The sequence below is a fragment of the Durio zibethinus genome, chromosome 26 (genome assembly GCF_047325235.1).
Source record: "Durio zibethinus cultivar Kanyao isolate XHJ-2024 chromosome 26, ASM4732523v1, whole genome shotgun sequence".
Taxonomy (NCBI): domain Eukaryota; kingdom Viridiplantae; phylum Streptophyta; class Magnoliopsida; order Malvales; family Malvaceae; genus Durio; species Durio zibethinus.
In genome coordinates, this window is record NC_143187.1 from 3,252,604 (window position 1) to 3,274,078 (window position 21,475).

Genomic DNA, 21,475 nt, shown 5'->3' on the forward strand with positions numbered 1-21,475 from the left:
ATAAAAGATTAATCCAGTTTATTTAAGAAAAATAAATAAAATTTTGTTATTGAAAAAATTCTTAAAATGTTTCAATACGTTAATAACATTGAAAGAAATTTTCTCACTTAAGGATTTCTTAGAAATTACTACTTGAATTTTCGTAAAATTTTATCTTCGGTGGCTCATATTTATTTTTCATAAAAATAATACCATGCATGCAATAGGAATGACAATATATTGATGCACAAATTTTTTTTTAATTTTATTTGTTGTTTTTTATTATTATTATTACCATTATTTTTTTTGAAGGAAAGAAAATTTTTTATAAATACTCAAATACGTCGGTAATATTTTAAAAAAATCTTTTCACTTAGAAATTTTTAAGATATCACTACTTATAATACCTTAAAATCTCATAATCGAGCAAAAAAAAAATTTTCCATCATTTTTATTATTTTTAATTAATTTTTATTTTATTTAATAATTTTTATTCGATGGTCGACATCAAATCCTCTTGGTTAAAAGTGGAACATCTATAAGATGAATCCCAAAACTATATAGCCACTTGGATCAACTGTTTCTCAATCACCACCGAAATTAGAGATGCAATCTGTCCATACTTTTCACCAAATCTTTTCTTTATCTCATCACTTAATTGACCCTAGATAATAGATAAATCTTTTAGATTATTCTTTGTGAGATTCAAATGCATATTTTTAGGCAATCCTAACATATAACCAGTAGGTAAACAATCTCCATTCTTTTGTTGAACTTCCTTTGACCAAATATACACCTCATTATATGACTCATGTAGGATACTCACAGATGATAAATAAATCTGTAGTTCTATGGGATCCATGAAAAGAGATTCTTAGAATAAAAGTGTCTTAGAGCAAATATCTCAATGAAAAATTGCATGATGTGGTTTATGCAAAAGAGAAAGAAAAAGAGCAAAAAGGAAAGAAAATCGAATTAGTACAAGAATGTGATTTCATATTAGACAAAAAAAAAAACTAATTTTTCCTTAGTCATAAGCAGTTAAGGTGCTGCATAACCAAACTAAATAATAGCCCTTTTTTGCTAATCCCTTGATATTGTTGTATTTTAAAAAAAATGCTCCTTTTTTTTGTGAATTTTGTTTTGTAACAAAAATTCCTCTTTTTTTTGGTTTTTGGTTTTTTTTTTTTTTTGCTCTTTTCATTTTTTGCTCCTTTTTTTTTTGGTTTGTTCGAAACACACAATTTTTTATTTTGCGTGTTTTGGAATTGTTACGAAATGTTCCCCATTTGCATTAAACTTTGGTGCCTTTTACAATCAAATTGGTGAGACTCTATCTAAGGTTGGTTTCCTATGGGTATTATATGCTTGGTTTGGATCGATAGTCGTCTAAAGATTTTCAAATTGTTCCTCACTGTCATTTGTGTTAAACTAGTAAGGCACTTCAATTTTCACCTATTACAAGTTACGAATGAAAATGATTCAATTTGAGTGAAAGTATTTTACTTGTCATTGTAGAAGTTATCATCTCACGAGAGCATAGATATTTTACTTCTTCTTATAAGAGATAGAGCTCTAATATAGAGCTCATGCATGAGATGCAAAGTGTTATAGTGTGTGAGAGGGAAATTAACACAAATGTCCTATAATTTATTGAGAATAATATACACGAAAGAATAAAATAATTAAAAAGAGATGCAAATGATTTTTTTATTCATTATCATTATTATTATCATTATTGTCTTTTTTTGGTTTTATAGTTTTTTAGTATTTTTTGTTTTTTTAGACAAATTCAAAATCAAGGGAATTAATGTTAAATATTGATTAAGATCATTAAATAAAAATTAAGGATAATTCATAATTAATTTTTAACCTGACTCTCTGAAAAACAACATTCCTAATGGAGTTGCCAAGCTGTTATAATAGTTTTGAAATCACTAGACGAATTTAAAAACACAAGGAGTTGCCACTAATCTTTTTTGGCTATGCGCGATTGACCACCTATTAAAACATAACTTCTTAATAAAATTTTAAAATTTATTAAAAAGATAATTTTTTAGTCTGTAAAAATAGTTTGGGTTTGAGAGTTAGTTACACATGGGAAATGATTAGTATCCCCACAACATAACTTAAAAAACAAAACTAATTAATTATGTGTTATCTTTTAATTTTAACAAAAAAATCTTAATTTTGGTATTTAAAAAATAATTCCCTTGGCTATCTTTATAAACTTATTTTCATCTCCACTTTTGTTATTTCACCCTTTTTTTAAATTATTTTTTAAAAAGATTAATCTTGTTTATTTTAAAAAAATAAATTAAAACATTGTTATCGAAAAAACTCTTAAAATATTTCAATATGTTGGTAACATTATAAGAATTTTTCTCACTTAAGGATTTTTTATAAATCACTACTCAGATTTTCATAGAATCCCATCCTTGAAAGCTCGTATTTATTTTTCATTAAAATAATATCATGCATATAATGTGAATGATAATATATTGATGAATGATAATATATTGATGCACATATTTTATTTTTTTAATTATTTTTTGTTTATTATTATTATTATTAAGGAAAGAAATTTTTTTATAAATAGTCTAATACATTAGTAATATTAAAAAAAAAATTTCTCACATAGAAATTTTTAAGGTATCACTACTCTTAATACCTTAAATCTCCATCATCGGACAAAAAATTTATTTTTCATCATTTTTTATTATTTTTTAAATTAATTTTTATTTTATTTAATAATTTTTTAGTTAATTTTCATTTTTGTTTAATAAAAAAATTTATTATATTGAAAATTTTTATAAATATTTCAATACGTTGATAATATTTAAAAAAACAATCTTCTCACCTAAAGATTTTAAAATATTACTACTCAGAATACTTTGAAATCGCATCTTCAAATAAAAATTTTCTTTTTTACATTTTTTCATTACTTTTATTTATTTTTGGTTACTTTTTTTATTTTTCAAATTTAAAAATATCAAAAGTTTAGAAACCAATTTCCTTTTTTTAATTATTGTTAGTATTATTTTCTTTAGGTGCTATTTATTATATTATTTTATGAGATTTATTTTAATTTTTTAATTAAATTATCAAGAATTCATTGTTTATCTTCACTTATTTTTTGTTTTCACTTTTATTATTATTATTATTAAAATATAAATAAAATAAATATTTATTTTAATAAATTTAAAATTTTAAAAATACATAAATAATAATAGTAATAAAATTTAAAATAATAAAAATAATATTAAAAATTAAAAAAAATTTAACTTAATCGTACAAGTGTCTGATCAACAGTGCGGTACAGTTCAAGGTCAGTCAGCCGGTCTAGAACCCCTTTTTTGCAATTCAAGCCAGTTCGATGACGGTTCAGTCAGATTGGTCAATGCTGGTCAACTGCAGCATCTTCGAGTTAGGTCGCGCTAATCTTCAAGTCGGGTCTCGGGTTCGCGATGATCGTCCCACTCCCAAAATGACATCGTTTCGATTCTAACCCTTTTTTTTTAACTATAAAATCCCAACCTTTTTTTTCAAACCATTTCAGCCTTCCTTTTTTAAAAAAAAACTTCAAGCTCAACCAAAAAACGCTGGGCTATCCCCAAAATGGCTAGTAGCTGCCGTGGTCCGTTGCTGTAACTAGTCACTGGTCGCCATGTCGATTGCCAGAAAACTTCCAAAGCCACCCACAAACTCGTTTCAACCTCTCGATTCTCGTTCTAACCTTCTTTTTCCTTGAAATCACCTAGAAACTCCTAAATCAGCCTGTAAACTTTCGACCACATCCCTCTTTTCTTTGGGTTTTTTTTTTTTTTTGATTTGTTTCTTTTTCTGGGGTTGGTTCCCCACTCCACAAAATGTGGATTTTGGGTTTTTTTTTTTTTTTTGGCAGGTTAGGGAAATGGTTTTTTTAGTAAAGGTTTCTTTTTTTGTTTTTTTTTTAACGGAGGTTATCCCTCTTTTTTCCTTTTTCGTGGTGCTTAAGCTCTAAATTTATAGAGCTGGGAAGAATGACGAAATCCAGGATTTCTATGATTTTTGGGGTGTTCAAGGTGTCGCTGCAGCCTTCACGTTGCCAGGGCGGCGACGGTTGATGTGACTTCTATTTATTTTTTGTCCTTTTTTTCATTTTAGTTTAGACCATGTTTCTTGGAGACTTTGCCCTACCTGCCATTGTTGAAAAGGGCGTGAAAAGGGCGGGTGAGCCTAGTGATGCTCCTAGTGTGAAGGGCTACAATCAGAGGGGGCTCGTGGGTGCCAGTGCCGTGCACGGCACCAACAGCCACGGGCTCTCTTTTTTTTAATTAATTAATTATTATTATTATTAAAAGTTTGGGCCTTTAACTGAATTTTGGGCTAAAGGTAAATTTTGGATTTTAAGCCTAGTTGACATGGATTTTGGGCTCAATATCTACTGAAATGAAATCGAGACCCATTTCTAAATTTGAATAAAATCAAATGTCTACAACATATATATATATGTATGTATTTGCTAGAAAGGAAAGCAACCTGGCTGCATGCCTAATATAATTTTACTGCCTAATATTATGTTCTGAATATAGTATCGTATGTAATACATGTCTGGCTGTTTCTCAAATATAGAATGTTCCTAAACTCTTAAAAGAAATATTTATAATTTATTTATTTATTTAAACTATTTGGATTTACAAGTGAATGATTGTCTTCTTATGATTTGACAGTAACTTCTTTATATTTTGCTCGGGATTAGATTTTCATTCATTAATTTCTTTTAACAATGCCGTGTAGAGTTAATTATACATTTGACATCTTAATTTTTAAAAAATGTATAAATTAGTATTTCAAGAAAAAAATATATACAATTTGCAACATAAATTTTTGAATGATGTAATGTTAACCCAAACTCAAACATAAACCCATCAATACTCCTTTTAATCCAATTAAAACTATTTTTTTTTTTTTTTGTTTTGCCTAAGTGGTAAAAATCCTATCCAAAATCAGTTAATTCCTGGATGTGCCATGTGGATGTACTCCTATTACCTCACTATTTCATCATTTATTCCTGCAAATGAAAATTATAATTACCTTCTAAATATGTACTCTGTTCAAGCCTTCAACAGACTTGCAGCAAACAAAAACATTAGCAAAATCAAGAGTGAAGGAGACTCTGAGACAGAGAGTATTGAGTGGAGTGATGGAGGGGATTGGTTCAAAGAGAATGATGGTGAACATGATGGTGTTGATGATGGTTGTTCTAACTTATGGGCGAGGTGAGTTAGCAGATGTTCATCTAGCTTCCGCGAAAGAAGTCTGTGCTAAAAAGTGTCTTTTCAAGTGCTTGATTCGCCTCATTCCTGCCCGCATTGCACTTTGTGTTGGTCTCTGCATGGTAGGCTGCGAACTTAATCCCTCAGAAGTAGTCTATAATTGTACAAGCGATTGTGCAACCTCCATGGTCAATGCTCACAATCCTACTGGTAAAAACACTAAAATCTATCTTTATACCCTACATTTTTAAATCTAAGAATTATATGCAATTCTTTTCTCCATTTAATTTCCTTCAAACAATATTTTTATGGGTTTTTTTTCTCTTTCTGATTTTGCAGATGCTGAGAAAGTCGAAAACTTTGTTGGTTCCTGCTATGACACTTGCAAGCAGAAGAACAACTAGGCGCTCTTTTCTTCTTTTTTTTTTTTTTTTTTATCACCGTTGAACAGTAAATAAGTGGAACTAAAAGTACCCAGAATGAAGTAAAATGTTATTGAGTCACCTAGACAGCTCAAGTGTTTGGGTTGAAAATAAAGTTTTAATTATATTGTTGGATTGGAGTTGTATAATTGTTTTTCCATTGCACCAAAAAAGAGAAACGTACTCTTTTATTTATGCAATCGTAATTTTAACTTTCAAGTATATGATTGTTTGATTTTCCTTTGCTTTTGGTTTCGTTTAATGAATAATAGAGAACATTAATTAATTAATTAATTAATTAATTAATATATATATATATTTCTTAGTACATTTTTCATCTTTTATGGCTCTCAACATTTCTCAATCAATCAAGGCTAAAGCATTGAACATATTTTTATATCAATTTAAAACAATCGATTTTAGTTCAATATAATGTCTACTATAAATTACTATTTAAACAAATTCATTACCATTTTATTTTATTTTATTTTTCTATTTTGTGGAGCCAATCTCTCTCCTCCTTACCCGTGCCCTGGTTCTCTACTTTATTTTCGAAGATCATTGCACATATTTTATTTTTCCTTATTTTGTTTAAAACTATTTTCATTTTCTTCATCATCTAGGAAAACAGAAGAAACAAAAATCCGGAAGATTGGCCATAACAGTAATTCATGATTGCTTCCATAAAATTGCCCCAATTCACATTTTAAGAACTTTTTAAAAAGTGCATAAATTACCGTGAAAAAAATTGTTAGAAAATAATCTTGGGCTTTGTAGTAATTAATCAATAACTCCAATCCCATGTTAATAAGAGGGAAAAGGCGGGACAAATGGTCTGTTTTAAGTGGATGGATTGCATTCATATCAACAGGGAGAATATGAAGAACAAATGAAAATTTTTTATCATAAGCACATGTGACAAGAATCAGGAGATAGAGGAATAACAAAGGAATAATTATTTTTTCACGGGATTGGAATTTTAATTTTAGCACTCTATTAAAAAATTACGTGATTGTTAAAAAAAAAAAAAGCGAGAATTATGGAAAGAGCAAAAATGGGAAGAGAGTAAGATCATTAGAGAGAGGATTGCCAGGTAGGTATAATTGACTTTCATTAATGTGGGCAATTAGTTGACTATCTCGGGACCATTGATACCGGACCATTGGATTAAAGAAATATCAATGGTCAAAAATTAGTGTAAAATTGTAATATTTTACTCTGGTTCCTTCCCAGATAGTGGTAATTAGTGTAGTAACTTGCCACATATGGCTTGTGGATTTGACCTATTAATTATTTTGTAGGTGGAATAAATTTCAATCAAAGAAATTAAAATCATAAAATTATATTTTGCAAAATAAAAATAGAATTTTCACAATGCTCGAAATTTGAATGAAAGATTTTGAAAAATTCAAATTTTCATTTAATTAAGGTAGAATTTGTGAAATTGTTTAATAGTTCAATGAAAGATCAACATTTATTGTTTTTTTAGCACAACTTTTATTTGTTTAATTAATTCTTACTTAAAAAACTCATTTTAAAATATATTTCTTGATTTTTTTTCTTATTTTTAGTAATAGCTATATTTTTTTATAAATCTAATGATATCATATTTCATATTTCTCTTGAATTTTTTTCCTATATCTAATATCATTATCCTTATTTTACAATTATTTTTATTTTATCAAACTTGAATTTTCAAAATATCTTTATGGAAAACTATTTAACCTGCAATTAGAAATGCAATTCTTTTGAATTGGTATATTTTAAAATGACTTAATTTCAAAATTCTCCATTCAATCATAATAAAAATGATCGTATTAAGTATTTAAAATATGTGATTTAAGCATAAGTTGAAAAATCTTAGGAAGAAGAATAAGAAAAGTAGTAACTATAATTAGAGTAGGAAGAAGAGTCGTTCCAAGGAAAATGTTATATTTCTTATTCTATTGAAATCTCTTAAAATGATATCGGTATTCATAATCGACATGAAAACTTTCCTATGAAATGAAGCTTTAAAAACTTGGAAAGTTGGTTATTTGATCTCTAATTCGAAGGTGAATCCGAATTGATAATTAATAAATTGATGGAGACATATTTGGAAGATAGGGAAGCTCAGAAAAGTTACTTATAGGGCCAGCGCATGCCGAATATACACCTTTTTATGGCATTCAAAAAATACTCACCCTGACAAGTTCAATTTTCTTGAATGACTCTAGCATGGTACAGTGCTTCAGGCAATTAGTCCAATATTTTTTCTTGCGTTAAAAATTTTGGATTAATTAGATAAAACTACATAAAAAAAAATTAACTATATTATAATTAAAGATCAATAAATCAAAAGTTGGTATATGGTTTGATCAAAAATTAAGATTTATGATTTAACTGATTGTTAAAATTTTTTCACAAGGTATTAAAAAACAAAAGAAATTAATAAAGCAATGAAATGCCATTTGGATCTTTTTTTCTTGTAAATTATTGATTTAATTTATGGTTTTATGGTTGAAAAGCTGGCCGAAAGTTGAATAAGATAACAAACATGACATGTTTTAAAGAAAAAAGTTAAAGATACCAAAGATGATATACGATATATGTTTTGATACTTAAATCAATACGTTAATTGAAGAAAGATGGAATAAGAGAGGAAAAAGAAGAGAAGGAAAATAGATATATGATTAGAGGAAAAAAAGAGAGTAGAGTTGAAAATATGTCACTGCCCAATTTGATTCTACTTTTATACCCTATAAATAATGACGTTATTGATTGACTTGTCAGATATTAAATCTACTAAAATGATAATCAGTGGCGGTCAAGGTATAATATAAATATAACCTATAAATAACTCACAACTCAAATATAATCATATCTATTATCATATAAACAAGCCATTCTTTACTTTATGCCTTGTAAGATGGTCCATTTATAAGTTGCAGCGGTGGAAACAAGTCAATTGTGCTAAAGTGGTGAAATCACTATTTTGCCAAATGCCAACTAATGAACCTGATCAAGTATTTTTATCCTTTACATTTTACTGAAAATCTTAGACCCATTAATTTTTTATAAGGGTTTAAATTCAATTCTTTGAGTAATGAAATATATGGTATATACATTTTATCATTAAATAAATAAAATATTGAAGTTAAAATAATGAAACTTTTGGAAGATACTTAGTCGAACAGATAAATAATTATTTCTCTAAAAAGTCTTGAAAAATAAGACCACAACATGTCATCACTCATTATATTGACATAGAAACATACTATTTTGTTCGAATTTAATGATACGAATTTCAATCTAACTAAATTAAAATTGTAATTAACATTCACCTCTATCATTTTTACTAGAATGTTAAAGTAAAATTTTATTGTTTAAAATAGTTGAACTATGAAATATTATGATTGTTTTAGTATAATATCATTTGTAAACAATGAAGACTATGAAATATATAATATTCTTTTTATTTATTAGATAAATAAAATAAGTAAAACTAAATTTATATCTTTTTTACTATTCACTTGTTAATATTTTACCCTTTTTCTTAATTCTTAAAAATTTTTTGTTATTACTTTTGTAAATTTTCATGAAATATCATTATATCTCATGCTCCATTGATATATTGTGAGCTTACCAAATTTCATTTGTAAGCATAACCGTAATGGAGCACATGCAATGCCAACCAGTTAAAATCTATATAAACGTCTCTCGTACAATAGAAATTAGAGCCACCAAGATTTCCATCTACATACTTTCTTATTGCAAACAAAAGGAAAAGGAAAGCAAAGAAAAATGGAGGAAAGAGGAGCATAGTCGGTCTTTATGGTTTGTTTGGTATTTGGGATTCTAGTTGGGCAGTCCATAGCTCAACTAGGTCCTATAGCCTTGTCCTACGTGAATTGTTTCATTCCGTGCGCCATTCAATACGAAGGTAGATTTTGGGCTGTCAACTGCTTCAAGGACTGAATCCTTCCCTCCGATTCTACTGTGAGCACTATCCAAGACACCCAAGCCTTCTGCAGGCTTGGTTGTGCTACCGCATTGTGCTCAGATATCAGCACCAAAGAAAATCCTGGTAACTATTTATTTTCTCTCCCCCTTTTAAGTAGACACAAGAATAAACTCAATTTTTTTAATCATTTGGTTTAAATTCCTTAGCGGAGGAGAAAGTTGGATGGTGTTTGGATGATTGCTCAAAGAAATGCGCCGGAAACAACTGATCAATTACCAGATAAGAGATCGTTCGTGAATGAATAAAACCCTATTGAATATATTTGAGTTAATCCCAATTAATGTATTTAAAATAATGACACTATGTCAAAATTATGTTAACAGCTGCTGCTCCTTCCCTCCTCTGTGAAGGAATGAATGAATAAAGCCTGTCAAATATTCGGGTTAATCTGAATGTAAAAATATCGGGGCTATAACTTCTGTTTATATAATAAATATGACTCTATGTCACCAAAGACTAATGATTTGTCTGCTTTCCACTGATGATTTGTTATTTGGAGGGTCAGACTCATGTTCCCAAATTTAAATTTCGTTGTCATTAATCATGCATAAAGTTCTGTAAGAATTTCATAGCGTGCTATAAACAAAAGCTTGGTGACTAAATCATAGGAAAAAGATAGTAGCAAGTTGGAGAAAATGGGGCATTCAAAACGTATGGTTACCAGACACCGCTTCCAGGCTACGTCACGTAATGTGCATGGTTTTATGTTCTCCTGTGGATCGGTAGTTCTACAGGTTACTGGTAGCCCGTCGGGTGTCACGGTTCGCATCAATCCTTAATATATATATATATATATATATATAATATATATATATATATATATATTGCCAAATCCGTAAGATAGTTTAGAGTTGGCATTTTGGCATATGACTTGGTTGCAGTTGCTTGTGTATGCTATGTTTTGATCCTCAAGCCTGGTTTAGATCACTTTGAAATCTAAACTCTCTGTTTCTTTTTTCTTGCATGTTTGTTTTTCTGGTTTGTACGGAGATTTTTAATGATTTATATCATTTTTAACAAAAAAATTAAAGGCATATTTAAATATAAAATCTTTAAAAATTTGAATAGGATAGAGTATACTCAATATGTCCCACTTGGAGTGACTGAGAGAGCATTAAATAAAATTTGACAAAATCTCCGTGATACAAACAAGCACATTTAAGACAATTATTATTATTATTATTAAAAAGTTATTAATCGTATTTCGTGTGACATATTTTCTTTGAAATTTCACACTTTTTTTATTTTATTTTGTATTTTACTAGTACAATATTTCAATCAATGCCTAAAGATTACTGTCATCCCAAAGCATTCTTGGTAAGACATTTACAAAATCAAAGCACAATATTGTGGCAAGTGCGTTTAATTGAATTTCTGTGGGCAATTAATTTATGTTTTTAAGATTAATTAATCGGGATATTTTGGATAATTGGCGGTCAAAATTTTTATCGGTTGATACAAAACCGTCTGTTTTTGTGCTTTGGGCTACTGAACAGTTTAGTTCATATATATCTATTTTAGGGCAATTAATGAATCTTTGACATTGCTAACTTAACTCCATTTTTATTTGTAAGTAATCGTAGTGGAGCACATTTCTACCATACACAGTTATATATGATAATTTAAATTATGATATGATAATATAATATGAACATAATATAAATATATATATATAAATTATAAAATTTAAAATTTTAATAATAATTATGTATATGATTTAATAAAATTAAAAAATATATTTTATATTTTTATATTGATAAGAATTACGGGTAATTAATACATTTTTATTTTGAATTTTAAAAATCAGAATCAATAGTATTTGCCCATTAAATATGTCCACTTGAAATTAGAAGTGGAAGAGGATTCAGTAAAAATTGACAAAACACCACCAGCATATATACGAGCATAATTAAGCCCATTAGTATATTAAAATATATATTCTAATCTTATTTTGTGGCATGTATCATTATCCACCAGAATTGGCATGTATTATTGTCCAAATAAAACACAATATATTAATTCATTTCTTAATAACACAATATAAAATTAAAAAAACACAAATTCATTTCTTAATGAAGACAAAACACTAATATATTAATTCAATGTAATAAAAAAAATACGTAAAATAAAGTGGAACAAAAGGGCAATGAGTTGCCTACATTTTTTTTTTCATTTATTAAATTAAAATAAACTCAATTGATGGCCAAAAAAGAAAACTCAATTATTCACAATTCACAAATTAACATCATTAACGGGGTTTATTTAAGTTAATATAATATATGTAATGCCACTTTGATCCATTGGTGGGCTTATTGGTGATTATAGTCTTGTTTAAGTGGTGAAAATGAAATCATTATTTTAGCTATCAATTAATGCAAAACCCATTAAACCATTTATAAATTTTTGTTCGAATTATAATTATTTCATACACTAGCAATGATTTCAAAAACTCTACAAAAGATATATATATATATATATTTGCTGTCTTTATATATTCAATTTAATTACAAATAAGGAAGATGATGTTGAATTAAAAATCCGATTAGAGCATTAAAAAGAAATGGAATATTTTATTTATGTTTATGGAATTAAAAAATTTTATCATGGCTATATTGGATAATAATCATTAGCATATATTTAGAATGGGAGAACATAATTGGTCATATCCTAAAAGGAAGATTTTGGCATTGTTTTACTTCAAAAAAAGAATTAATTTTTTTTCTAGTTGTTTTAGACTTGGATAAATTTTCTACTTATTTTGAACTTTGATAATTGGCTTTTGCCTATGTCATCCCAATGTTGAATTAGACCAATCAGTTTCTCTCAATAAAGCAAATTCAAACCAATCAATTTCAATCCTTGGCATTGTGTTATGGATTTCTTTAATATTGCCAACTTAACTTGATTTTCATTTGTAAGCATAAATGAAGTGGAGCGCAATGTAGTTACCATTTAAAATCTATATAAACCTCTCTCAAATTTCTTTCTATATATATATCAATCTTCTAAGTCTTGCAGCAAACAAAAGAAAAAGGAAAGGAAAGGAAAATGGAGAAAAGAGGAGTCTCACTGATCTTGATGGTCTGTTTGGTGATGAGCACTCTAGTAGAGCAATCCAGAGCTCAAGGTGGAATTGTGATCCCCATAGGAATCTGCTTTGGGGCCTGCTTTGTTCCATGCGTTCTTCAATCTGGAACAACAGCTGCCTCTTGCGCTATCGATTGCATTAAGAACTGTCTCTCCAAATCTACTGCGGGCGGTGTCAAAGACACCCAATACTTCTGCAACCTTGGTTGTTCTACCGCCTTGTGCTCAAGTTTCAGCACCAAAGAAAACCCTGGTAATTTCTTTTTCCTCTCTACTTTTGGAAACATACAGACACAAGATCAACAAACTCAAGGTTTTGTTTTGCTTTTTTTGTTTATATTAATTCCATAGCTGCAAAGAAAGTTGGAAGCTGTATGGAATCTTGCTCAGCAACATGCGCCAAGAAGAACTGATCAATTCCCATATAAGAGATCGTTCATGAATGAATAAAGAACATGGCCTGTTCAGTGATTTGGGATTTAATCCCAATTAATGTATTTAAAATAATGACTGTATGTATGTCAAAATCCTTAGCTGCTGCTACTCATTCTCTCAATGTGGGAATGAATTAATGACGCTTCTTAAATATTTTGGTTAATATGAATGTAAAATATTTGGTTGGGCTATATATATATATATATGTGTGTGTGTATGTATGTATATATGTAATTGAATAAGTTCAGTAAAATATCTTAAAAAATTTGAGATAATCATTTACCGTATTTATTTTATATTTATTTTATATTATATGCCACCTGCATATACCATATTTATCATTTACTTTATTACACAATTACAACAAGTGATTTTAGATAAAATGTCTATTTTTATATATTACCATTCCATGTTACAAATTATTCCGTTCTATTAAGGATAAAACATATTCAGTAAAATTATTTTTAAAAATTGATCAAAATTTATTTAATATTTGATTGATTAATTAAATTAAAGAGATTTGATTTATTAACTCAATTAAAATCAAATTCACCTCCATAGATTATAGTGACTATTTGTGTAACAACAGACAAACCCCCAACCCACGATATAAGCTCATTTAAACCCACCCCAACCCATGATTTAAGCCCACTTAAATCCATTACTTCCTCCTCCTTAAAATGTTTGTCATGTATTATTTTCATGAAATTTAAAAATAAGTTTTTTATTTTAATGTATTTAATATTAAATTTAATTTTTTTTATAAAATTAAAATTTTATGATTTTTAATGCTAAAAGGTTAAAATATAATTTTAAAATGTAAAAAAATAAAATTTTTAAATATTCTAAAAAAATAGTTTATAATTTTGAGATATCCAAAAAAAAAAAATTGAATAACAAAAATGAGACAGAGGGAGTATTACATTAAAAATTTTCTTTGTCTCATTTTCTGTGACAATTTTTTGTTAGACATTTCAAATTTTCAATAATATCTTTTTAATTTCACATATGATAATATCTTTTTAATAAACTCATACTATTGTCTTTTTATATAAAAAAAAACTCTTATAATACTTCAAATAAATATAAAAATAAATTGTTATTATAAAAATATAGTTTAAGGTTTTTTATATAAAAAGATTTTCTTTTTTTTTTTTTTGGCCAGTATATATTTTATTAATATTTCACCAGGAATACAAAAGATAAAAAGACAAGCAACAATGGTAGCAGCAACAATGCCTCATCAAAACATCAGGATTGCTTTACCTATTAATATGGGATGCCACTTTGATCCATTAGTGAAATTATGAGTGATTATAGTCAAGTTGTACTAAAGTGGTAGAACCATTATTTTGGCAACTAAAACAAACCCACTATCCATTTATATATCTTTATTTGAATTATTAATTTATACGTAGGTTGTAAACTTCAAAAATTTCACAAACATAAATTGATTAAAACCCTAAAAATAATTAGTTAAAGAGTTCGTTTTTAACATACTTTCAGTAAATTCTTTTAATATCACAAAATGAAATTAAAAGATTAATAGTTGCATAAGCAAAGTTTGAAGAGTTTTATAAAACTATCTTTTGTGTTTCTTATTTGGAGAAATTAGGGAAATAATGGAAGGAATGAAGTCGTGAAGCATATCTAGAAAGAAGATTTTGAATGTTTTACTTCTTAAAAAGAATTAATTATTCTACTTATTTTAATCTTTGATATTTGGCTTTTGCCTATTCCATTGAATTAGACCAATCAGATACTGTTTTTCTGGATTAAGGTAATCCAGACCAATCTGTTTCAATCCTCGGCATTGTGATAGATTTCTTTAATATTGCCAACTTAACTGGATTTCAATTTGTAAGCATAAATAAGTGGAGCATGATTTCTAGTTTTCCACCACATACACTTATCATTTTTTTTTTTTTTTGTTAATACTTGAAATTATCAAAAATTGAATTTTGATCGTTAAAATTAAGAATTTAGCACTTTAACAATGATGACCACATAATGGCTTAGGTTACCACTTAAAGTCTATATATAAGCCTCTCTCGTACAACAGAAAGAGGCACCAAGATTTCTATCTATATATCTTGTTATTGTAAAAGGAAAGGAAACAAAAATGGAGAAAAGAGGAGTTTCATCGGTCTTGATGGTTTGTTTGGTGTTGGGAATTCTAGTAGGACAGTTCAAAGCTCAAATAATTGGCCCTGCAGTCTGCTATGGGGATTGCTATGTTCCTTGCATTCTTCGATATGAAACCACAGCTGGCTCTTGCGCTATCGAATGCTTCAAGAACTGCATCCTTCCCAATCAACTGTGGGCACTATCCAAGACACCCAATCCTTCTGCAAGCTTGGTTGTGCTACCGCCTTGTGCTCAAATCTCAGCACCAAAGAAAACCCTGATAATCTTTTTTTTTCTCTCCATTATAAATAAATACCATTAACAGTAAACTCAAGGTTTTGTTTTACTTTTTTTTTTGTTTAAATTCCATAACTGAAAAGAAAGTTGGAAGTTGTTTGGATGCTTGCTTAGCGACATGCGCCAAGAAGAACTGATCAATTCCCATATAAGAGATGGTCAATGAATAAAGCCCTGTTGGGTTAATCCCAATGTTTTATTTAAACTAATGATACTACGTCAGAATCTTAACAGCTGCTACTCCTTTCCTCTTCTGTGAGGGAATGAATGAATCAATGAAGCTTATTAAATATTTGGTTAATCTGAATGTAAAACATTTTGCTATATTTTCATCAGTTCAAAGTAACGACTCTTCTGCAACTCAAGCAATAACGAACAACAATTAATTATTTGTTTGCCCATATATGTGATATGGACGTCTATGTTTCCACAAATGGGATTGTTCGTTGGATGGATGGTTGGGAAAGTTTCAAATTTCTTACGTAAATTAATCATCAAGTTTTGAACAAAGCTCATATAAACTATGCTATTAGCATGTCAGACAAAGTGAGACATGCACATTTTTTAAGTTGAGTTAAATTTTATTTATTCAAAGAAACAGGAGTTAGCCTAGTACGAAAGGATGTACTTTTTATAGAATAAATAAACAAAATAGTCAACTACTCCCTTCCTTTCAAAACTGTTGGCTAGTTTGAATAAGCTGCAAAAGATAAAGAATGTAAAAAGGGCACGTCATTAACAGCATCATGATAATATTGCATACAATACATATCCGAAAATATTAAAACAAAGATTTAAATATATATAAAGTCTTTAAATTATAATTAATTAAAATTTTTATTTTTTATTACAATCAATTGAATTTTTAAAACATTTATTTACAGTCACTTAAATTACAAAATATCACTGTTAATCTCCTCATAGAAATTGACATTAGAAAATGAAAAAAAAAATTTGCTTTATTTTGATGTGTTTCTTTTCTTTCTTCATAAATACCACACGATAAAATCCAATTGGTATGTCACATAATTTTTATGAGAAAATCTACCCGTGTTAGCTGTGTGATAATTTTTATCTAAAATAAGAATTTAATTAATTGTAAATAAATGTTTAAAAATTTAATTGATTATAATTAAAAATATTTTGAATAATTTTTAATTATACTTTTAAGAATTTTTCATATCTAGTATTGTTTTATAAGGGAGTTTTTAAAAACATTACGATGGCAATTTTATTTTAGAGTACATTCGACAGAGAGATACTGCAACTCTGTTTTTGGTACAACAACAATGGAGCGATCATCGATAAATCTATCAGATACAACAACACAACACTGTCTCCGGAATTTGGAATCAGAGGGGGAATTAATTAATATAAAGGAAAAGTTTAAGGACTCGTAAAAATATGAAATAGGCTACGCTGCAATTCCACGGATTCAGCCCACATCACAGTCAAACATTGTGCATGTCTTGATACCTTGGTAGCTAATACAGTTGTTTAATTCCAGGATTGACACCAAAAAAAAAAAAAGTCGGAACATTCTCCCGCAGGCTACACAATTTATAACAACCAAAAAGGATTGGATTGGTCTCTGTTGACTCTGCTACATATAAGGGCTTAGGAATAAGCGTATGCAATCAAGATCCTGCTTCCACAAAGAAAAAGGACTAACTGCAAATGGCAAGTTCACGACAGACCAGATTAGGGGAGACACCTTTAAACCTTCTGTGGCTTTAGGAGAATTTTCTGGTGTCTTCAGAACAGCAGTTGTGTTACCTCTGTATGCCATTACAGCCGCACGAAACTCTTCGACTATGGAAGCATCCTTGAACTTCAATGCAAATGTAGACAGCCCCTCTTTTTCTTCACCTGTACTATTCACGCAGGCAAATGTAATACCTCTCTTATCCATGTTTGTCAGCTTCATATCTGGGTAAAGACTTGCATTTAAAAGCAATCTGTAATTTCCTCTAGCTCTCATTAGCACCCTGGCTCTTTTTGCCCCCATTGTAGAGACATTCACCTTAAGTTCTCCCTTCCCACGCTCTTTCCACCCTCCATCTATGAATTCGAACAGCACAGAATCAGATGTGAAAACCACTTTCTCATTCTCTTCTCCCGTCTCAACTGGAACCTCCTGCATGGCTGGAAAACCACTTCCCTCGCTGTTAGAAACAATTGAAGTCCCTGATGTGTTGAAGAGGGAAGAGTTTCCATTTGTTGAAAGACCAAAACCAAAAGAAGGCTGATCATTTTTCTGTCCAAAAAGTGGAAAAGCACCAGTAGCACCATCCTTCGTAGTAGATCCAAAGGAGAATGCAGAAGTAGAAAATCCAGTGCCAGCAAGTCCTGTGAAGGCATTCTGGCTACTTGAAAGCTGTTGGAATGAACTCAATGATCCACCTTCTGCAGCTGAATCTGAATTTTCACTACTCTTATCTTTGTTACCTGCATTTGCAGTCTTGTCATCTTTCTTATCTTAATCCTCGGTCTTAGCACCTCCTGCTGGTTTTTCATCATTTGCCTCCTTTTGAGTTCCTTCATTTACAACATCACTGCTCATATCCTCAGCAGTTTCCTTATTAGCAACACCGTCAGAAACTGGCTCATCCTACCTACTTTCGTCATTCTTTGCAAGCTCTGGCTCCGTTTCATCTGTTTTTTTCTCTGACTGCTGATTATTTCCATCTTCATTCTTTTCAGATTTTTTAACGTCATTTTTCCCATCTTCTGAAACTTCTTTCTCACTGGCAATAGGTGCTTCAGTTGTAATCTCAGTGGTCGTTGCGCTGGATTCAGGGGTTGCACTAGCTGTAGCTGGAGTAATGGTTGGTTCTGTACGGGGAACCAAGCGAATTCCAGAAAAAGGATTGGATGAGGCAGTTGAAGTGGTTTGATTTCTACGAACTTTGACTATTCTTCTGTTTGCCAAAACTTCTTCACTAGCCTTCTTAAAAGTTCCAGTTTCTTGTTCACAAGAATCTTCCTCATCATCAAGACCAGGGTTATCCCGAGAAATTTCTCTTCCAGCAGCCCTCTTCTTTGAAGGTGGAAGGGCATTTTCTGCATCCCCCATTGCAGCAAGAAACCAAGAAACTGAAACTTGAGGACTTTCTTGTGCAAACTAGGATATCTGCAGATCATTGGAAATGATATATCCAATGAAATTATCAGAAACAAATTAACATGAATCTTGCCACTAGAGTTTCACCAAACCATAAAACTGAACAGTGGGAAATATGTAGGAACAGTTGCAAGAACACAGCCCATAAATAATAAAATAGATTCACAACAGGCAGACACTCATCACCAAATTTATGTGATAGCAACAGATATTTACCAGAAAAAAAAACACACAACCTACACCAGATTTCCATAAAAATCTCATTAAAACATATGAACACAGCATAGTGCATGGTGCCCAAGAGGAAAATAGCACATTACAACAAACATAAGTTCACAGAAGCTTAAATTTTTCTTGCAACTGGTGATATCTGAAGACCACAATAAATGTTATTACTAATGGAACAATCACCAATCAAATGGAAAGAACGTACTCAGCTAACTACTAACTTTTTTCTTCAAATTACAATGAGCAAATAAGAGAGCTATGGGAAATACACATGAGAACAGCTACATAAACTTAGCAGATATAGAGTAAAAAAACCAGATGAGTCTGCAACAATCCACTAAATGTTCGGAATATAAAAAGTTATTATAAGGAAATGAGACATATATCCAAAGTTCCCTTGTAGATCACATTTAAACCCACAGAAGCATCATTGCGCACAGACAATGAACAAAATAATTATTATAATGAACAAACTGCATAATCGGTAAACCCATGGATACTTATGATTTAAGTTTGAACTATTTTAATGGTTTACTAATAAGGCTGATTAATGAAATCAAAACCAATATGTCCTTCCTGTAGGGAAAACATTCAAGCATAGGTTCAGGTATAGCTACTATCTTTCTACAACTTTATCCAAAGCAGCAGGCAACTTGCCTTGATAGAACAAATTTGTTGTCTCAAACCATATGCAATCAATTTCACATCTCTAACAGCAAACAACTGTACAAGCTGACTTCAACATATAGCAGTCCCTAGTTAATGTTGCCACCACACGGCTGTATACCACATTCAATGGAGAAAACATTGAACCGGAAAGGAAAAAGAAAAGGGCACTAAAATAAGAGGACGAAAGGGGAAATGCAACTGCCCTCCTCAAAAGATCAAAATGCTCCCACACATCATCTAACAATAGCACAAATCTTTTCGTTTTCAACACCCTGAAGATGGAATTGCTTTTCTCTTCTTGGCTCATCCTACTCCATCTCTCATCAGGGAAGCCTAGTTTTCGGCCAATTGTATCCTGCACCTTTTCCATGTTTAGATCCCTTGACACCACGGCCCAAATCACCACATCAAAATCTTGACCAACTCTGCCAATTAGTTCATTGTTGATTTTGCGCAAGAGGGTGGTTTTGCCCACACCCCCCATACCATATATTCCAATGATTCCCACTCGTTGATCACAAAGGTAGCTCCAAACCTCCCTGAAATTTAAATCCATGCCCACAGTGTCCTCGAGGGGCATTTCATCCACCAAGGGCGGGGGCAACATGTCAGCCACATCAACAAAACTTAGTTCTGTTCTCAACTCAGAAATAGCTTTCAATTTTTTTGATACTTGCTTCCCGAGGTTGTAACTAGACTTCAATCTTTTGGGAGAAAAGTTGCAGAAACATCTTTGCTGAGCCTCCCTTTCTCCTTCCCTCACAACCATGTCAATTTCAGCTTCTAGTTCTTCTACTCGCCGTAACCATCCTTCGACTTGCACCCTAGGCCGCATTTGTTGCCGCTCAGCATTTTCTACTCTTGTCTTCACATCGTTCCTTTGCTCTCTAAGCTTTTCTGTATCTCTTTTCAAAGATCTTATAAGCCTTTCGGGATGACAGATCGAGATACGGTACTCTCTGTTTCCTTCGCTGCAATCCCGCAAACAAGAGATTACCTCTAAGACTAGGCTTGCAATTTCCATTGCAGATAATTAAGAGGCGGTTTCAGGAAGAAAAATGAATCGAAAGATCTAGCCTGCAGCGAAGATTGAGCTTGGTCTAAATCTCACACACACATGAATGTATACATAGAGAGGAGGGATACGAAGTGGAAATGAGAAATGATTTTAAAGGTGAAGGATAAATGATATATATAGACATACATATATATATATATATTTATGGAGTTAGAGGATGAAAATATATATATATAATACAACTAATAATTTTTATATAAGAATAAAAATTTTGATGTAAAATAAAAAAATTAAAAAAAAAACTAAAGATCAATGTGTAACTATAATAAAATTTTAAGAAGATTTTGTAATAAAATTATTTACCATATTTACATCAGGATATGAATTGAGTACCATAATTAGTATAAGTTTATAAAGATAATAAGTCATCCCAACTTTATTTAAAACTCTTTTTTGGTAAGCATATACTGTTATCTCTTACATATAAAGAATGCATTATGACTAAAATTTAATAATTTTGATCTTAAAAAAACTCTTAGAACTATATAAAAGCATGAACCGTACGTGAAAACAATTTTCTACTTATGGTTGATTGTATTATTTTAATAAAAAAAACAATTAAGCAATAGATTAAGTTTTGGACAATGTCATGTTTAAAACACTAAAGTAGAAACAAATGCAATTCAAGCTAATTAAACCAAGAAAGAAATAGAGACAAATCTTGAAAAGAAAAACATGATATATAATTGTAATATTAATCAAGACAAAATTGAACAAAATTATAGTTAATTTGACAATTTTGATCTCTTCTGTAATCAAAATAAAAAT

General features: G+C 29.9%; 4 protein-coding genes and 1 pseudogene across 4 annotated transcripts; 2 read left to right on the forward strand and 3 right to left on the reverse strand.

Moving 5' to 3' along the window:
* The first annotated feature begins 5,022 nt into the window (after positions 1 to 5,022).
* Positions 5,023 to 5,881, forward strand: LOC149511139 (uncharacterized). Its single transcript, XM_089755784.1, has 2 exons — positions 5,023 to 5,447; positions 5,577 to 5,881. Exons 1-2 carry the CDS (start codon positions 5,165 to 5,167, stop codon positions 5,639 to 5,641), a joined length of 348 nt encoding a protein of 115 aa, XP_089611910.1. The 5' UTR covers positions 5,023 to 5,164; the 3' UTR covers positions 5,642 to 5,881.
* Positions 5,882 to 12,657: 6,776 nt separating this feature from the next.
* Positions 12,658 to 13,436, forward strand: LOC111318565 (uncharacterized). The gene is made up of 2 exons (XM_022921426.2): positions 12,658 to 13,002; positions 13,101 to 13,436. Exons 1-2 carry the CDS (start codon positions 12,711 to 12,713, stop codon positions 13,160 to 13,162), a joined length of 354 nt encoding a protein of 117 aa, XP_022777161.2. The 5' UTR covers positions 12,658 to 12,710; the 3' UTR covers positions 13,163 to 13,436.
* A 3,514-nt stretch (positions 13,437 to 16,950) lies between these two features.
* Positions 16,951 to 18,029, reverse strand: LOC149511140 (nuclear pore complex protein NUP50A-like). Its single transcript, XM_089755712.1, has one exon. The coding sequence runs from the start codon at positions 17,749 to 17,751 to the stop codon at positions 17,212 to 17,214; it is 540 nt and encodes a 179-aa protein (XP_089611838.1). The 5' UTR covers positions 17,752 to 18,029; the 3' UTR covers positions 16,951 to 17,211.
* LOC111274504 (nuclear pore complex protein NUP50A pseudogene) lies at positions 17,012 to 18,793 on the reverse strand (annotated as a pseudogene).
* Positions 18,794 to 19,065: 272 nt separating this feature from the next.
* On the reverse strand, positions 19,066 to 20,653 carry LOC111274505 (putative disease resistance protein At5g63020). Its single transcript, XM_089755113.1, has 5 exons — positions 19,748 to 20,653; positions 19,618 to 19,692; positions 19,524 to 19,536; positions 19,199 to 19,250; positions 19,066 to 19,102 (listed from the first exon to the last, which is right to left on the reverse strand). The coding sequence occupies exons 1-5, from the start codon at positions 20,651 to 20,653 to the stop codon at positions 19,066 to 19,068; spliced, it is 1,083 nt and encodes a 360-aa protein (XP_089611239.1).
* Positions 20,654 to 21,475: the final 822 nt, after the last annotated feature.